The sequence below is a fragment of the Ornithorhynchus anatinus genome, chromosome 6 (assembly GCF_004115215.2).
Source record: "Ornithorhynchus anatinus isolate Pmale09 chromosome 6, mOrnAna1.pri.v4, whole genome shotgun sequence".
Lineage (NCBI taxonomy): Eukaryota > Metazoa > Chordata > Mammalia > Monotremata > Ornithorhynchidae > Ornithorhynchus > Ornithorhynchus anatinus.
The window spans coordinates 16,337,099-16,356,799 of record NC_041733.1 but is presented as its reverse complement, the minus strand read 5'-3'; the positions used below and the strand labels follow the sequence as shown (position 1 = coordinate 16,356,799).

At 49.2% G+C, this 19,701-nt stretch overlaps 1 protein-coding gene across 6 annotated transcripts in view; it reads left to right on the top strand.

The window, feature by feature from the left end:
• DGKK (diacylglycerol kinase kappa) overlaps positions 1 to 17,332 on the top strand; it is a 161,760-nt gene extending 144,428 nt beyond the window's left edge. For 5 of the 6 annotated variants that reach the window (XM_029067526.2, XM_029067519.2, XM_029067521.2 and 2 more), the window contains 4 exons: positions 1,494 to 1,610; positions 2,758 to 2,869; positions 6,911 to 7,041; positions 12,511 to 17,332. In XM_029067526.2, coding sequence (XP_028923359.1) covers positions 1,494 to 1,610; positions 2,758 to 2,869; positions 6,911 to 7,041; positions 12,511 to 12,585 — 435 coding nt within the window. In that variant the 3' untranslated portion in view covers positions 12,586 to 17,332. The remainder of the gene's footprint in view (positions 1 to 1,493; positions 1,611 to 2,757; positions 2,870 to 6,910; positions 7,042 to 12,510) is intronic. The other variant, XM_029067527.2, reaches the window with a different exon arrangement.
• Positions 17,333 to 19,701: the final 2,369 nt, after the last annotated feature.

The following is a 19,701-nucleotide window of genomic DNA, read 5'->3' as shown; positions in this document are numbered from 1 at the left end:
GATGGCAACCCGAGGGGTTTTCCCCTGGCGGCTTTGTGTCCACCGGGGACGTGGGGTGACCCATTTCGTTGGTGTCGAGTGGAAGGCGGGCCCAGGAGCAGAGAAGAGGTGGACAGACTGGCACGGTGCCCTTGGCATCCCAAGCCCGCCTGCTCTCTCAGGTAGTCGTTTCCCAAAGAACTGTCCCAGCTCCAGGATGTGGGTTGACTGGATTGGCGGTGAGCCCAGAAAAATCCATTTCAGGGTTTCCGTGGGAGGAACGTCGGGCTCGCTGGTGGGGGACTTGGGAGATTCTGTGTGGTTCATGATTGACCCTGGTGTTCCCCTCTTCCCTCCCTCCCCCACATCCTCCTAGTGTTCTTAGAACTTGAGCTGGGGGTGGCCTGGCCGGTGGACTAGGCCCGAAGTAAGAAATCACAACTTTGATTTCTGTCTGATAGGCAAGCAAATCCCAAGTCAGTCACTTTCCTCGGACCTCAGTTTCTCTATCCGTTCAGTAGGGCTCCCTCCCTTCTTCCCCAAGATGAGTCTCTAAAGTGCTCCATGCTCTCTTTGGAGAAAGGGTCCTTTAAGTACCAGGAATTACGGGAATATCAGTGCTGGGGTATCTTTAGGTGCCAGGAATTATAGGAGAGGCAGTGCTGGGATACCTTAGGAACTAGGAATTACGGGACTAGCCGTGTTGGAGGGCCCACCAACCCCCTCCACCAGCGACGAGTGGCTCAGCACACCACAACCACTGCGGGAACCCCCTCAGAAGATAAAATTTCCAAGTGAAACAGGAAGTCCAACCTTTGTCAATCAGTCAGTCATGTTTATTGAGCGCTTACCGTGTGCGGGGCACTGTACTAAGTGCTTGAGAGAGTACAATGCAAGAATAATCGGACACATCCCCTGCCCACAGTGAACTTAGAGTCTAGAGGAGGAGACAGACAGCACCTGGTTGAGGGCTTGCGTGGCCGACGAGGCTCACCTCTGTGGAGGAACTCTGCTTGGTCCCCAACTGCTGAACGTGACTTGGGCTTGGGTGGCCACCCCAGCGCCACGAGGCCGAGGTCTGGGGACTTTCCCTCAGCCCGCCCCTAGCTCAGAGACCCCACGTCGACACCCCCATATGTGTTGCTTGTCACGGCACCCTGAGCCCAGAAGCGCTTCCTGAAAGACTGAAGCATTTCAGTTCCCAAGGGAGCCGTCTTATTCATTCAGTCGTATCGATTCGATCGTATTTAATGGCGCTTACTCTGTGCAGAGCGCTGTACTAACAGCTTGAGAGAGTACAGTAGAACAATAAGCAGACACGCTCCCTGCCCACAACAACCTTACAGTCTAGAGGACGAGCTTATCCAGGCCGGACTGGGTCCGTGGTTTCCCAGAAGCCAGATACCAAACCAGTGATGACCCAGTCACCCCGATGACACGCGTTGCCACAGCAGCTCCGCGGGGGGTGAAGGGACTCCCGTCCAGCTCACTCTGTCCTCCCTCCGGCCCCGCAGCAGCTGGACGCCCCCCAGCAGGAGGAGTTGCAGACCGCCCTGAACAATGTCAGCCAGGAGCTCCAGAAGCTGTCAGACATCCACTGGATGGCACCAATCATCAACTCCGCAGAAGAGGTGAAGGGGCGGGAGTCGGGGGCCGGGGAAGGTGTGGGGGACGGGCACGGTGGGCTCTTAGATCTGGAGGGTCTGCCCCCGTACATTCATTCATACATCCGTATTTGTTGAGCACTTTCAGTGTGCAAAACACTGGTCTGAGCACTTGGGAGGGTACAGTACAACCATAAACAGACTCTGGACCCCATCTCAGCTTCCCAGGGTGGCTCAGTGGAAAGAGGCCGGGCTTGGGAGTCCGAGGTCATGGGTTTGAATCCCGGCTCCGCCACTTGTTAGCTGTGTGTCTGTGGGCAAGTCACTTAACTTCTCTGTGTCTCAGTTGCCTCATCTGGAAAATGGGGATTAAGACTGTAAGCACTTCACAAATACCAACATTATTATTATTATTAGTATCCCCTTCCCATCCAATAGTGGAGGCCATTGGCCACTAAGGAGAGCCACTAGGTTGAGTCTAATGACCGCCAGCAACTGTAGGAGCTCAGAATGGACCCTCCAAGATTTTGGCAGATCCCAATGACACCCACTTGGAAAACTGATCCCCTCTCATATCTGGAAGAATTTGGTCAGGGCCCAGGCCCAGTGGCAAGAGCACAGGCTAGGGAATCAGAAGATCGTGGGTTCTAATCCCAGATCCACCAGTATTCTGCTGTGTGACCTTGGGCAAGTCACTTAACTTCTCTGTGCCTCAGTTACCTCATCTGTAAAATGGGGATTAATCATAATAATTCTGGTATTTGTTAAGCGCTTACTGTGTGTCAGGCACTGTACTACGCGCTGAGGTGGATACAAGCAAACCGGGTTGGACACAGACCCTGTCTCATTTGGGGCTCACAGTCTCAATCCCCATGATGGGGAAATTGAGGTGTAGAGAAGTGAAGTGACTTGCCCAAGGTCACAACAGACAAGTGGCAGATTAAGACTCTTAGCCCCATGTGGGACAGGGACTGTGTTCAACTTGATTACCTTGTATCTACCCTAGCGCTTAGAACGTGGTCAGCACAAAGAAAGCGCTTAACATATACCGTTATTATTATTATTACAATTGTCTACATCTGCGAACAGTGGGAGATCCTCCGGACACCCCCACCTATCCCCTTCAACTGTAAGAGGGCCCGTTGTCTTAACCTACTTTCTTCTTTGGTTCCAGGAAAGCTCGGGAAATCCCAACAAGGGCAGCCTCAAGTTACGAATCAACATCCCCAAAGCGAAGAAGGACAAGGACAAAATTCAGAAATCAAAGTCAAACAGTGCCGGGCCAGGTAAGTCTTCTCAGATTTAGCCTCCCCAACCGACCCCTGTTAGGACAGAGCTAAAACTCTCAAGAGGAAGAAACTTCAGAAGAAGCCAGGCATTAAATTGTTCAGCCCCAATCCCGCCCCCAACCCGTTTCCCTCCCGCCAACACCCTGGACCCATTTCTGCCACACAGGACTGGAAGGGTGTGTGTTTTGTTATTTTATGGTATTCGTTAAGGACTTACTACGTGCCAGGCACTGTACTAAGCTCTGTTTTGTCTGCTTCAGCCTGCTTTATGCAGTCCTTGTAGAGGGCATGGACTTAAAGCCAGAGAGAGATGACAGATTCCAGTGGGATAATAATAATAATAATGCTGGTATTTGTTAAGCGCTTACTATGTGCAGAGCACTGTTCTAAGCGCTGGGGGAAATACAGGGTAATCAGGTTGTCCCACGGGAGGCTCAAAGTTAATCCCCATTTTACAGGTGAGGTAACTGAGGCACAGAGAAGTGAAGTGACTTGCCCATAGTCACACAGCTGACAAGTGGCAGAGCCGGGAGTCGAACCCATGACCTCTGACTCCCAAGCCCGGGCTCTTTCCACTGAGCCACGCTGCTTCTCGATGGGATGACCAGCCCAATTATCAGAACCCTGGGGAAGTGACCTCTACCCAGATGTCATCCACCAAGGCAAGAGGCAGATCCTTGCCTCAGTCAATCAATCAATCAGTCGTATTTATTAAACGCTTACTGTGCGCAGAGCACTGAACTAAGCACTTGGAAGAATACAGTAGAACAGAGGTGATAGATACATTCCCTGCCCACGTCAAGCTTACAGTCTAGAGGGGGAAGACAGACATTAATGATGATGATGATGATGATGGTATTTGTTAAGCGCTTACTATATGTCAAGCATTGATCTAAGCGCTGGGGTAGATACAAGGTTATCAGGTTGTCCCACGTGGGGCTCACAGTCTTATTCCCCATTCTACAGATGAGGTAATTGAGGCCCAGAGAAGTTAAGTAACCCCCCAGAGTCACCCAGCTGAGAAGTGGCAGAGCGGGGATTAGAACTCACAACCCCTGACTCCCAAGCCTGTGTTCTTTCCACTAAGCCACGCTGCTCCGTGAATGAATGAATGAATGAATGAATGAATACATGAATGAATTATGGATGCACCCATACGTGCTGAGGGAGGGGTGAATAGAGAGTGCCAATCCAGGTCCAAGGGCAATGCCCCCCGTCATCCGGGCCCGCAAATTTGCTTTCCCAGTGAAATCCTTTCCCCTTGGACAAAGGCATCGCTCATCTGACTCAACTGTGTCAGGCAAGACATGGAGAAGCAAAATAACCTAGTGTTATTAACCTAATAACCTAGAGTACAGGCCTGGGAGTCAGAAGAACCCTGGCTCTGTCACTTGCCTGTTATGTGACCCTGGGTAAATCACTTCTCTTCTCTGTGCCACCTGATCCGTAGAGTGGTTATTAAGACTGTAAGCTCCTTGTACTCTCCAACACTCTTAAGTACAGTGCTTTGCACAGAATAAGCTCTCAGTAAGTATGATTGAGTGACAGTGAGCCTCATGTGGGGCACGGATGGTGCCTGACCCGATTAGTTTGTGTCTATCTTGGTGTTTAGTACAGTACCCGGCACATAGCAAATGCTTAACAAATACTAAAAAAAAAAAAAAAGACAAAACTGGCTTTGTTCCTGTCCCAAGACCCAGCTGTTTCCCTTCAAAAGAATAAAGGGAGACTGTACTTATGGCTTTCATATTAATTTCTGTCTCCCCTATAGACTCGTTGCTTGATATGGGCGGGGAGTATATCTGCTAATTCTGTTGTATTATACTCTCCCAAGTGCTCTGCACATAGTAAGCATTCAATAAATACCACTGATTGATTGTTAAATTATTTATCCCTGTCACCCACTCGAAACCTCAATTGCCCTTCCTCCGGACTTTTCCTCCAGAATGGGAAGTGATCAATGTTCACTCATTAAGGTGAAAGCAGTACTGATATAATAGTTATCCAATTTATCAAGAAAGAGAATGTGTGTATAAGTGTGTGTTTGTGCATGTATACATAAAAATACCAGTCCAGAGGTAGGTACGAGTAACTGCTGAGTGCAAGACTCTGTGTTAAGCACTTGGGAGAGTACAAGAGAAGCAGGGTCCTCCCTCACATGAACTTATGATCAGTGCTTAGTACGGGGCACGACACATAGTAAGGACCTAACAAATACCATCCGAAAAAAAAAGACCAGTACGTTCAACTTTCTGTGGCAGCAAATTCCAAATGCTGACTATTTCTAGGCTTTGGGAGTCCCAGCAAGACATCTGGAATTCTGGACTCTCTGGGCAGGTGTCATTGCTTTCCATCTGGCCCCTGGATATCCCGCATCCACCATCCCCCTTCTCTCCTGCTCCCGTGGCCGTTTCCTGCCATAACCCCCACCACTCGGGCCTGTGTTCTACAGAGGAGTAACAAGGTGGAGGAGACCCTGGTTCTCGATACGCACTGACACGAGGTCTTTCTGACTGAGACCTTATTTCCTCTTTCCCACCCTCTCCTGCGTCTCCCTAACTTGCTCCCTTTATTCTCCAGCCCCACGGCACTTATGCCCATAGTCATAATTGACTTATTTATATAAATCTGATTAACTTATATCTACCCCGGCCTTAGAACGGTGCTTGACACATATTAAGCGCTTAACAAGAATCATTATTATTATTAATAATGTCTGCCTCCCCCTGTAGACTGTAAGCTCATTGTGGGCAGGGAATGTGCCTGTTATATTGTTGCATTGTACTCTCCCAAGTGCTTAGTACAGTACCCTGCAAACAGAAGCAATGTGGCGTAGTGGATAGAATGTGGGCCTGGGAGGCAGAGGGCCATCGGTAATAATCCCAGCTCCACCACTTATCTGCTGTATGACCTTGGGCAAGTCACTTCACTTCAGTTCCTTCATCTGTAAAATAGTTTGAGACTGTGAGCCCCGTTTGGGACAGGGACTGCATTCAACCTGATTTGCTTATATCCACTCCAGTATTTAGTACAGTGCCTGGCACATAGTAAGCGCTTAACAAATACCGTTATTCTTATTACTGATAATAATAAGCACTGAATAAATATGATTGCTTGATTATCCCGGCTCTGCCTCCAAAGGTGACAGATGAGATCGAGTAGCCCGTGCCTGGCTGGCGGAGACCTTGAGATCTGGTCAGAAGCAGGATGGGGAACGCCTCTTCCCAAGCCGGCCGGCCATACACGGACATTGAGGGAGGAAGAAGGGAGCCAGTAGCCCGCACTGCTAAGATTGCACATGCCAGGCTTCCTTTACCATCGTTGTCCGCAGTAGGTGGGAGCCAATCCCCTCCAGAACTAGGGTCCTGGTTCTTGGGCTCATGGTTTCTACCAATCAATCAGTTGTATCTATTGAGCACTTGCTGTGTGCAGAGCACTATACTAAGTGCTTGGGAAAGTATAATTCAACAGAGTTGGTAGACACATTCCCTGTCCACAGCGAACTTGCAGTCTACCGGAGGAGATGGACAATAACATAAATAAATGACTTATGTGGACTTAGGTGCTGTGGAGCTGAGGGAGGGGTGAATAAAGGAAGAAAATCAGGTTGACAAAGAAAGGAATGGGAAAAGAGGAATTGAGAGCTTAGTCGGGGAAGGCCTCTTGGCGAAGATGAGATTTCAATAAGTTTTTGAAGGTGAGGAGAAGGCGTGCCAGGCCAGAAGCAGGACGTGGGCAAGAGATCGGTGGCGAGATAGAGGAAATCGAGGTACAGTGAGTAGGTTGGTAATAGAGGAGCGAAGTGTGAAAAACGTGTGTTTCTGATGCCTTGTCAAAGCCACCCCTTTTATCGTGCCACAAACCCTCTCCCGTGCCCCCCAAGCGACCCCTCTCCTGCTCCTCTCATTTTTCCTTTTTGACCCCTTCTGTGCTTTGCCTGTGGCTTCTTTGTGTGTGGGTGTGGGTGTGTGTTGCTTTTGGCCGTTTCTCTCTGTACTTCTTGCTGAGTCGATCGTCTTTGATTTTCCTTTTTGCTAGTGGACAAATGGGGCACTGAGGAGGTGGCTTCTTGGCTGGACGCGCTTGGTTTAGGGGAATACAAAGACATTTTTATCCGCCATGACATCCAGGGCTCAGAGTTGATCCTGCTGGAGAGAAGAGACTTGAAGGTATTCCATCTCCCTCCTCCCTCCGCCGCCCTTGATGGCTGCCCTTCCCAAGCCAAGCTGGCATGTACTTGGCATGACCCTCAGGTAGCATGGCCCTCCCTCAGTTGGGCTGCCTTCTGCTTCCTGATTCCCCTGTCCTTCCTTCTGTGGGACATCGCTCAAAGAGTAGATGGTTTTGAACCCCTACTGGATGCCAAGCACTGGACTGAGTCCTTGGGAGAGTCCAGTAGTTTTAGATGACACGACCCCTCCCCCCAAGGAGCTGACAAACTACTAATTCGAACCTAAAAAATTTACTAAAAGGAGGAAGACGTGCTTAAATAGAGTAGGTAAATTCCTTCATTCAATGGTATTTATTGAGCGCTTACTGGGAGAGAACAATATAACAATAAGACACATTCCCTGCCCACAGCGAGCTTACAGTCTAGAGGTAAATAAAGTATACTTTTACTCCAGAGGCTGTGAGGGCAGAAGGGCTGAGATGATAGTTGGGAGACGAAAGATTATTCAGACAGCTTCCTGGAGGAGATGGGATTTCGGAAAGGTTTTGAAGATGAGGAGAGCTGTGGCCTGGTGGTTTGAAGCAGCGTGGCTCAGTGGAAAGAGCACAGGCTTGGGAGTTAGAGGTCATAAGTTTGAATCCCAGCTCTGCCACTTGTCAGCTGTGTGACTGTGGGAAAGTCACTTAACTCTCTGTGCCTCAGTTACCTCATCTGTCAAATGGGAATTAAGACTGTGAGCCTCACGTGGGGCAACCTGATTACCCTGTATCTACCCCAGCACCTAGAACAGTGCTCTGCACATAGTAAGTGCTTAACAAATACCAACATTATTATTATTATTGAAAGGGGAGGGCATTCCAGGCAGGAGGGAAGGTGCCTACATTGGGAGCTTTGAAGAGGCCATTAAAATCTGCCAGATTTTCATTTTGAGGGTTGGGGGCCGGGCCCAAGAAGAGCAGTAATAATAGAGGAGGTGGGCACCAGGAAGGACCCTGCTTCAGAGAGCTAATAGGTCAGAAAGCCGCCATTTGGGGTCTTTCCCGCCCCAACTGGAAACTCTCAGGTCTGTTTTAGAGACCTGAGTTTGAGCAGATCTACAAAAGGGGCTACCGCCCCATGGAGTGGACATCTTTGTGTCAAGATATCAGATTATTATCAGGGATGCCCTGTTAGAGAGATAACAGGAAGCTCGGTGTACTGTGTGCACATTTCACGGTCTTGATATGCGACGTGGTGGTGTGTGGCCCTTTGAGGCCGTGAAATGTGTTCTAGGAAACTGGTGTCTGCTGCCTTGTCCTTCTGTCTTTTCGTACCAGGGACTGGCTTTTCAGCCTACTAATTCTGTTTGCCCAAAATTCTTCCTCCTATTTCCTCCCCAGTTTTCCCTCTCCAACCTCAGCCACTTGTCCATCTCTAAGCTTCTTGGTCCATTTCATCTGCACCTGCTTTCTCTGCGGCTGGCTCTTACCTCTGCAGTATCCTTCTGTGGTGTCTGTTCTGTGAGCTCTTTTTCAGGCTCAAGTCACAACCCCCGTCAGTCCTTCCCAGCACGGGAACCCCAAACACACAGATAAGCATTCTGTGGAGCGAGGCCTTAGCCACCCCCACATTCTCACGATGAGCAAAGCGACCTCACCTCCAGCAGTGAGACTGGCTTCAGTTCCTCATTTCTCCTCTCCTTTTCCACATCTCTTGCTGTGGAACAGTCTCCTTCCAAATACCCCCAGGGCTGTCCGTGGCCTCAGCTGGGCAAGGTTGGACCTTGTCAGAGGGAACCTCTGCCCTCATGGTCTTGTGGAAAGAGCACAGGCCCGAGAGTCAGAGAACCTGGGTTCTAATCATGGCTCTTCCACTTGTCTGCCGTGTGACCTTGGGCAAATCACTTCACGTCTCTGGGCCTCAGTTGCCTCATCTGTAAAATGGGGATTGAGACTGTGAGCACCATGTGGGATGTGGACTGTGTCCAACCAACCCGAGGAGCTTGTATCTATCCCAGGGCTTAGAACAGTGCCTGGCACATAGTAAGTGCTTAAGTATCGTTAAAAAGAAAAGGAACAGAGGAGAGCGGGCTTTCATCGTGGTGGGGATTTGCCTGCCTGAATTAGGCTTTATAATTACAAGAGGTAATAATAATAATTGTGGTATTTGTTAAGCTCGTACTGTGTGACAGGCACTGGGGTAGATACAAGCAAATGGGTTTGGACACAGTTCCTGTCCCACATGGGGCTCACAGTCTTAATCCCCACTTTAAAGATGAGGTAACTGAGGCACAGAGAAGTGAAGTGACTTGCTCAAGGTCACAGAGCAGAAGTGGCAAACCTAGGATTAGAATTTATGAACTTCTGACTCCCAGGCCTGAGCTCTATCCACTATGAAGTCCCAAAAATAGTTCCAGAGGATGAGTGTGAGGCAAGAGAGCAAGTCTGATTTCCCAGACTGAGCCCCCCTTTTCCTCTGCTCCTCCATCCCTCCCCATCACCCCAATTCCCTCCCTTTGCTCTACCCCCCCCACCCCTCCCCAAAGCACTTGTGTACATATGTACATATTTATTATTCTATTTATTTTATTAATGATGTGTACAGGTCTATAATTCTATTTGTATTGAGGTTCTTGATGCCCGTCGTTTTGTTTTGTTGTCTGTCTCCCCACTTCTAGACTGCAAGTCCGTTGTTGGGTAGGGATTGTCTCTATTTGTTGCCCAATAGTACTTTCCAAGTGCTTAGTACAGTGCTCTGCACACAGTAAGCCCTCAAGAAATACGATTGAATGAATGAATGTGTAATGCCCAGCTGAATAGGCAGAGGTGAGGAGGAACCCACTCCAATGTCACCTATGCCTCCCCCTTGCCTCCCGGCTACTTCTTTGCTCCCTTCCTTGCCTTCCATTTCTCATTCTCTTTCCTTCTTTCCCCATTCCCCTCTCTTTTTCCTCTCCTCCTCCTCCTTCTTAGTAAAAATAATAATAATAATGATTACAGTATTTAAGCGCTTAGTATGTGCCAGGCACTGTTCTAAGCACTAGGGTAGATACCAGATAATCAGATTAGCCCCAGGTCCTTTCCCACCTAGGCCTCACAGTCTTAATCCTCATTTTACAGGTGAGGGAACTGAGGCACAGAGAAGTGAAGTGATTTGCCCAAGGTCACACAAGCAGACAAGTGGCAGAGACAGGATTAGAACCCAGCTCCTTCTGACTCCCAGGCCTGTGCTCTATCCACTAGGCCATGGGGCTGCTGCTTTTCCTCCTCCTCCTTTTCCCCCTCCCCTTCCCCCAACCTTCCCCCACCCCCCACATCCTTCTTTCTTTTCATCCCTCTCCTACTCCCTTCCCCAGCACTTTGTTCTTGCCTGCCGTTCAGCTGGATTGAAGAGCATCCGGTGGCAAGGGAGATGTGCAGGTGGTAGGGTGTATGTGTTTGTGCCCCCCATTTTCTAAATGCCCCCTTGCCCATCTTAAGCACATGCCTCCTCCGCCTCCCATCGGGGGTAAGACCCCATCTACATCCATGGATTCCAGGAGTTTCACTTTTAAGTCCTCTAGACTGTAAATCCATTGCAGGCAGGGAACGTATCTGTTTATTGTTCTATTGTAAGCCTTTAGAACAGTGTTCTGGACACAGTAAGTGCTCAGTAAATACGTCTGAGTGAATGAATGAACTCTGCTGACTTAGAGAGAACTTTAAATCCAAAGTGCTACCAAGTCTGGGTTTGCGGAGGGTGAAGTGGTGCATGTTTCATTAAATTACCCATTGCTAGGTGGGTACCAGATTGAGAATGGAGAGGGTCATTTTAGGGGCTTGTATTTTACCAGATCTGCGTCAACACATCCTGGGCAGGCTCTCTTAGGACTAAACAGCGGCTCACTTCTCTACTCCACTAAGTATGTTTAAAATAGACTTCCAGAACTGGTGGATTCTGCAGATTGCCTTTTTTTTTTCACCTGACACTAATACAAGATCACAGTAGAAATATGTTCTTTTTGGTGGCTGTGTTTTTTCCAAAATGTTTTGCCTCATCTCATCTGGCAGCTCAGATCATTCGTTCAATCGTATTTATTGAGCGTTTCTGAGCCAGAGCATTGCACTAAGCACTGGGAGGGTACAGATCCAGATTTGAGGTTCAGTCCTGGCCAGGGACTTGGGCATATTTTTGCTATTTGAGGCCAACTTCCTTTCTTCCACCTGCACCTCCTCTCTTCCCTCCCCAGCCAGCTCACACAGAGGCTGGGGTGAGAGAATGACGATGGATTTTGATGGCATGAGAACAGCCCAAAGGAACCATAGGCTTATAGCCACAGTCTCGGTGCCTATGAGAAGCAGCATGGCCTAGTGGAAAGAGCACGGGCCTGGGAGTCAGAAGGACCTGTGCTCTAATCCCAGCTCCATCACTTGTCTGCTGTGTGACTTTGGGCAAGTCACATCACTTCTCTGGGCTACAGTAAATGGGGATTAAGACCTTGAGCCCCATGTGGGACAGGGATTGTGTCCAACCCAATTTCCTTGTATGTACTCCAGTCCTTAGTACAATGCCTGGCATATAGTAAGCACTTAACAGATACCAGTATTATTATTATTGTTATTTTCATATTTTTTATTATAGGATGGAACACATGTCTGAGGCCTAAAGTATCGGTGCAACTTAGAATTGGGGAGAGGCAGGAGTCCCCCCCCAAGTTTTGCCGAACCCCCAAATTTACTAACTTGGGCAGAACATGTTACTACTCTTCATTTTAACCTCTCCCTACCTGCCAGAGAAAACGTCCTCTTCGTCTCTGGGACAGTCCAGCTAAGAATCCTTGTGTTCATTTGTTCATTCAGACGTAATTATTGAGCGCTTACTGTGTGCAGAGCACTGTACTAAGTGCTTGGAAAGTACAATTCAGCAATAAAGAGAGACAATCCCTGCTAATCCTGGCTCTGCCATTTGTCTGCTGTGTGACCTTAGGCAAGTCACTTAACTTCTCTGAGCCTGTTACCTCATCTGTAAAATGGGGATGAAGACTGTGAGCCCCACGTGGGACAATCTGATTACCCTGTATCTACCCCAGCGCTTAGAACAGTGCTTGGCACATAGTACGTGCTTAACAAATATCATTATTATTATTAAAACAAGTAAACAACCATCAATAAAAATCGAAAGAATTAAAAATATATGTGGAGTCAGGAGACCTGGGCTCTCTTCCCAGCTCTGCCACAGCTCTACTTCAGCAAGTCACTTAACTACAATATGCCTCAGTTTCCACACTTGTAAAATGAGAATGAAATACTTGTCCTACCTCTCCCTTAAACAGTGAGCCCCGTGTGAGTCAGGGATTGGGTCCGATCTGTTTGTCACACTGATTAGCACATAGTAAGCACTTAACTGCCGCTATTGTTTATTTTATTGTTTCACTGTGATTATTATCATCATCATCTGTTCTCCATTGACAGGTGATAGTGATCCAAGTTCTTTCCTCTGTTTTTTTCAGGATCTGGGGATAACAAAAGTGGGCCACATGAAGAGGATTCTCCAGGGAATTAGGGACATGAGCTACAACTTGTAAAGAGCCGGCAGGAGCTCCCTCCGCAGAAAGAAACGTTTAAGAATTCCCAACCAGGCCTCCCGGGACCCAGAAGCTTTGATGAGCGATCTCGAATTCTTTATAGAGAGCGACCTCAGTGGCGCTTCCAGAAATCCAGATGTAGGCCGCGGCTCTTGACCGATAATTCTAGATCAAATGAGGACCGTCCCTCTCAGAAATGGTCCCCGGCTTGTGGTAGTACAAAATCCTTGAACGTTTCTCCTGGACTTTCGCAAGGTGGCCCCGTAGAGTTTTGCATTTCCACGTTGGCCAAAGATTTTTGTTTGGAGGTGTCGTTCTTAGCGCTCCTTTTCCCTTGGTGTCATTTGAGAAGCCGGAGTGAAGCCAACCGATTTCAAAGACAGGATCCATACCTGGGTTTCTGGGAGCTGGGTGAGGTTCACTTGGCAGACTGGGAGACGGGTTTGTGGGGGAGAGGGAGCTCAGCTTATCTGCTCACCTGGAATTCGGGTGACTTCCCAAATTTTAACTTGGGATTCTGATATGTTATTGTCCTTTTTGTTTCATGGTGAGAGAGAGAGAGAGCTTTAGACCACAGCTAAAGAGAACCAGGCACTAGAGGCTTGTCTGCTTCCCTGGTGATGTGCCATCGTGCATGTTGAGAACTGCCTTTCTCTTAGGCACTGCAAAGTCCCTGTAAATCGCTGATGCTACCTGTGAATGTGTGTGTTTGTGTGCAGGTGCGTGTGTGTGCGCGCAGGTGTGTGTATGTGTGCGTTTACACTCGTGTTGGTGAGCTAGCTGGTGGCTAGTGACTGATTTTTTGATCCCAATTCCAGCCCCTTGGGACTCACTTGCTCCCTCGCTGTTTGGCTCGACTGTGTCTTCTGAAACTGAAATCATAAACCTACGTGGCTTAATCCTAACCCGCATGCCATACTGCAGTGCTTTGCATTATTCTTTGAGTGTTCATTTTTGGTGGGAGCCAAAAGCTCCTCCCTGTGCAGCTGTATAGATTATACAGATATATATATATTATATAAATATATATATATAGATGTACATATATTTTTTTAAGAACTAAAAATACAATTCAGCTTCTAAGGCTCATAAGAGTTACTTTGTAACTTGCCATGCTACCCAGGATAAAACACCTCTACCCCCGTCTTCCCGCCCCTTCCACTTCTTTCCCCAACTTCAGGGGTGCTAGGTGGATTGCTGATCGTTCGGTACCACGGTGAAGCCTCTTCAGTCGAGGCGGCCCGTAGCTTCTTCTGCCGCCCCTCCAGGATTCTGATAAGGGCCGAGCCCCTGGTGGGCCGGGGACTGTGTCCGCCTTGATTAATCTTGTGTCTACCCCAGCGCTTAGTATAGTGTTTGGCACATAGTAAGCGCTTAACAAATGGCACAGTTACTAACTTCCGGGGCTCCACTCCGCTGTCGTCTGTGACCGGAGGTGGGGTCTATGGGCAGCGCCCTTCCAGCGGGGATCGAGTTCCTTCTTTCTGGTCTGTGCCGAGGATTTGGGGTCCCCTCCCCGTTTTCCCACCACCCCAATCTCTGAGGAGAGGGACCTCGAGAAGTGGGATCCTGATGAGGGAATTTGACGGCCAGTTCTTTGGCCCTCCAGAGAGATAGAGGTGCTGTGGAATCATCCCATGAAGCCATCCTCTGCCTGGGCGTGCTCTGGTTTACCAGCTGACTCTTGACCTGTTCCCCGTTATCAGCTTGAATGTGGTCGACCAGGCTTCCAGGGGAGGAAGGGCTTCCAATTGTGAGGGTAAGGGCTTCCAAGTCTGAAGGTCTGTGGTAGGGTCTGGCCTGGCTCGTTACTTTGAGGCCGGAGATAGGTAAGCCAGGAAGCAGCATTCTCCCGTCGCTCTCTGCTTCCTCCCAGACTTCTTTAGAAAGCAAATGAGATCCAGGTTGTTCCAGAGATGAGAGGCTGGCAGGTGGGAAACCAGCTGGCTTGGAAGAGCATCTGCACTGATTATCTATCTTATACCTACCCCCCTCGCCCCAGTGCTTATTACAGTGCTTGACACATAGTAAGAGCTTAACAAATACCACCATTATTATTAAGAGTAAGCTTCAAGGATATCTTCAAGCCAAGGGCTCCCTCCCACTTCTCCCCTTCCTCCTTCTCTCACCCCCTACCCCAAGCCCCTGCCTGGAAGCCAGAAACCTGCCCTCTCAATCAGTCATTAATATTGAGCACTTACTATATGCAGCTCACTGAACTAAGCGCTTGGGAGACGGCAATATCACTAGCACATCTTCCGGAGGCCAAAGAGTCCTGGGTTGGCTCACTGAAGCCGGCAGGAGGGGATTCTCGGAAGTCGGAGGGCTAGTCGAGGCCGGAAGCTCAATACCTCTTAGCCCAGCCCATCTCTCTCTCCCCAGCTTTCCTCTCTTCCAATTGGGAAATTTGGGGGATGGCCAGAGCGGCTAACTCTTGGAGTTTCTCAGACACCGTTCTAACTAGGGTGCCAAAATATTGGCCAGGTTCTAGCCATCAGTCCAAAAGGGAAAGTATTGTAAATAGATGAAATGTAGAAAATACCTTTGATGTTTACTTAGCATCTATAAGATGCTTGTCTTTTCAGGGGGAAAGCCTTTGTTCTGTGTCCCACTTCTCCCTGCATCCTTTTATCATCTCCTGGGTTGAGGCTCAGACTTTAATCACTGGTCCCCTCTCTGAGAGCCCCATTTCCTCAAGATTACATGGTGGCAAACTGGTCCTTTTTTTACCACTTACCAGTAACCAAGAGGACTGTGTAGTTGCTCATGCATGCCAACATACATACATGCACAAACACACACTCTCTCTCTTACCAGTCTCTCACACTCTCCAGTCTCCCCTCCCCATCTCTCACTCACACTTCTCCTCACTCCCCAGTTTCTCTGTTGCTTTCACACTCTCCAATCTCTCCTTTCACTCAACACTCTTCAGCTTCTCTCCTTTCTCTCCTCAGTCTCACACAATCTTTCCAGTCTCTCTCATTTATGTCTCCAGTCTCTCCCTCTCACACCCACCCACACCCACACTCCAGTCTGTCTCTGGCTCTTTCTCACACTCTCCGGAGGAGTCTGCAGTCTCCTCTCTCCAGCTCTCTCTCTCTCTGAAGAACTTGGCGGTCTGTCTCAGGAGTCGGCTGTAAAAGAGGAAAGGGCAGCTTGCTCTCTAAAGTGTTCCGGCGGGCCGTGCCTTGCGGAAGCCCGTCGGTTCTGATGCTGCCAAGCTTCACGTGACTCCTCTTTTCATTTAGCTCAGTCCCCCGGTGGTGGACTCCAGCAAGGTTGTGGGTAGTCCCCCTGCCTGGAGTCGCACTCCTCTTTCTCCGCTCTTTCAGAGATGATGTGAGCAAGATGGGGCTGTTGGCAAAGGAGGAGAGAAGCAGAGAACAGAGATGGTGGGGAAAGGAGAGGGATCCTATGAGCCTTAGCTGGTTACTAGCTCAGTAACCCCTCTCCATCCAAGCAGATGGTGGACAAGCTACTGGATTCCTGCCCACCGGCCCCTCTGCCCCGGCCTGGAAGGTGGTGGGAACAGCCAGCCCTGCGTGAGGAGAAGGAGGTGAGCTGTAATACAGTCAAAGGAGCTGAGGACCCCTGCTCACGTCTAGCTCCTTTCCCCGGAAAGGCATCCTTTCCGGTTAGGCTACGGCTTCAGGCAAGCACGTGGCTTCCCCAGTTGTCCCTTTGTGTAAATAATTTTAATGGCTTTTTGTTCAGCTGCCCCTTGTCCTCACCAGAGGGGCTCTCTTTGAAGGAGGGTGCAGGTGGAAAGGAGAAAAAAATCAACTGTTAAGGAATCCCCTCTGGAATGGAGGGATGCCAACTCGTCTGGTGTGCTGGGCGAGGCCAGGCTAAGTTTCTGGTGCCTCACGAGCCTGACTTTCTCGGAGCCGGGGGTGGGCGCCCCGCTGCGGAAAGGCTAGTGGAGCAGAGGCTACCTATTTCTAGATTAGCAGGAGCTCCTGCTCAATCCTGCTGCCCCACCGCAAGCCCCCATCACCCTGCTGAGGGAAACGTGAGGGCTGCTAGAAAGAGAGGCTACAACGACAGTCTCTATCAGAGAACACTAGAGCCCCTGGCAACCTCGAGAAGGATACCCTAACTGCAGGTGAGCCTTGGGGGAGGGGAGTGGGGCGCTGGAGGTGCCCACAGAATGTGATTATTTAATATTTATGATGAACCGCTGCGATTTCTGAGGGAAGGGAGGGGCGGAGGAAAGCTGAGCTTTTCCAGATAAGGGGTGTCAGTGAGACTCTTTCTACTTTTTTTCAAAAATGGAATGTTTCCTGGCACCATAACCCGTGGTGTCCGATCTTTCCAGCTGCTAGCAGGGGCCTGTCCTCTCTCCACCTGGTTTTAGCAGGTTGGGCGGTAGGAATGGACTTGTCCTTTCCAGGTTCCCCTCAGCATGCAGGGGAGAGAAGAGGCAAAATGTAGGAAACCAAGAGCAAAATGGAAAAAAACAATCACCCCTCATAGTGTGTCCCTGCCCCCCTCAGGACCCTCTAAGCAGTGTGGCTTGTGAAATATTGTTTGTTTCTCTGTGTTCTACCCACTGACTGTAACCCATCATTGGTAAGTGAACCAGGCATATATGGGCTTGGGAGGCAGGGAGAGAACAGGCCCAGAAGTGGCAAAAATCAGAGTCCCCACATCTGTGCCTGTCCTCTCCCAAACTGTAACATCAGTCCTGAAAGTAAAGAGAGTATTGCTTCTGTCTCAGACCATTCTAATAAATGGATGAATGTGTCACCAGTGTCCATTCCTCACGCCGAGTGGGAGTGGGGCCCAAGGGAGGAGGGAGGGGCTTTTCAAAAATCCAGGCTCCTGTAGGCTAAGGATCATGCAAAAGAGATAGCTGAGAGGCTCACACCTCTAGTTTGGTCATTATGGAGAAAGATTTCCACACCCAAGTTGCTTAGGGATCAGACAGATCACAAGCTGAATTTATCTGTGGCCAAATTGTAGTTTCCAAATGCTTAGTACAGTGTTCTGCACACACTAAGCACTCAAATACGATTGAATGAATGAAAAGTTGAAGCCACAGCACAGAATGTTTCAGGTAAGAACTGATCCCTTAGAGGCAGATAAATCAGGGATAAATTGTGATAGTCACTTTCTAAGTTTAAAAGGGGTGAAACTCCTGGGGTTGGGAGGTTTGAACTCCATTATTACAACAGATCCTTAAGGTAACATCCACCCATGAGAGCTCCCCCAGTACTGAGCTATCTTAGACAGGTCCCACCCCATTAACTGATAAACTATAATGGTATTTGTTCAGCACTTAGCCCAGCGGAAAGAACCTGGGTTTGGGAGACAGAGGACCCCGCCTTCTAATCCTGGCTCTGCCATGCTTTGTGACCTTGGGCAAGCCACTTACCTTGCTCAATACCTGTTCGTCCTCTTAGACTGCGAGCTTCGGGACAGGGACTGCATCCAACCTGATTACCCCAGGCTTTAGTACAGTGCCGGGCCCATAATGCTTAAATAATAATATTAAGGTATTTGTTAAGCGCTTACTGTGTGCCAAGCACTGTTGTAGGGGCCGGGGCAGACCCAAGATAATCAGGTTGTCCCATTTGGGGCTCACAGTCTTAATCCCCATTTTCTAGATGAGGCCCAGAGAAGTGAAGTGACTTGACCAAAGTCACACAGCTGACAAGTGGAGGAGCTGGGATGAGAACCCATGACCTCTGACTCCCAAGCCCGGGCTCTTTCCACAAAGCCACGCTGCTTCTCTAAGACAGCGGGCGACTGTTACCGCCTCCTAGCCCCAGTCCCAACCACAACCTCACCTGCTCGCATTACCAGCCCGGGCGGAGAATGAGCCGAGCCTGTTTCCTTTGCTCTACTGAGCTCCCGGAAAGACTATTCTTCAGTCGATGGCGGACAAAAACAAAGCGGCACGGCTCAACGGATAGAGTACGGGCCCGAGAGTCAGAAGGACCTGGGTTCTAATCCCCGCTCCACCACTTGTAGACAGGGAATGCAACCATCCACTCTGTTATATTTTACTCTCACACACACTTAGTACAGTGCTCTGCACATAGTAAGTGCTCACATACAATTGATTGTGTGAGCTTGGGCAAGTCACTTAAGTTCTCTGTGCCTCGTCTCTAAAATGGGTATGAAGACTGAGCCTCTTGTGGAACGTGGACTGTGTATCACCCGATTAGCTTGTACTTAGCCCAGTGCCTAGTAGAGTGTTTGGCACACAGTAAGCGCTTAAATATTGTATGAAAAAAGAATGAGAACACAGCAGAAAGCTTTAACAGACATTTATCAATACGGACATCACAGACCAATACAAAGAATGGAAGACTTGCGAACCTTAACTTCCATGTGTTGGGAGTGGGGGAGAGGGCAAGACTTTTCTTCCCCCACCCCCATTAGGCCCAAGCTTGGCTTATTTAAATATTGAACTTCTGAGGCCTAGGGGGCTCCTTCAGCAACAAGCCAACGTGGCTAGATAAAAAAACAGATACATGTTTCCAAAAGAAGAGAAGATAGTAAAGCTGAGGTCAGTTAAAAGGGGGTTCTGGACATGCGGGGGGTGGGGTAGGGGCTCAGTGAGGTAAATGATAGGAAGTGAAGTAGGAGGGGTTGCCCATCTGTGAAGCAAACCCACCTGACTGCTGAGAATTTTACAGAAAAGGCCCAAGCCAGAGGCAGAGGAATTGCCAAAAAGGAGGGAGGGAGACACAAAGTTCCTTGTGGGCAAGGATCGGGTCTACCAACCCTGTTGAACTTTCCCAAGTGCTTAGAACAGGGCTCTGCCCACTGTAAGCGCTCAATAAATACAGTTGAACTGAGCAGGGACCCCTAGCTCCTTAAGAATTTAATTTGAGAAGGAACAAAGGAGCAAAGTTAAGGGGAGAAGGAACGAAGAGCCAGAAGCCTAGGAAAGATGAAGTCCTGAGGGGTCAGCTCACCCTCACCCCGCCCCTGTCACCCGCAGGAAAATGGCTGCTTGGTGGGGAGGTGCTCAAGCGTGAGGCAGAGGCCGGCCTCGAGGCCATCACTCACTGGCAGGATGTGTGGGGTTCTGCCCCACCATCTACCCACCCCGGGAACGGGGAAGGGAAAAGAGAACAGGAAGGAAGGAGGGAATGGGAAATA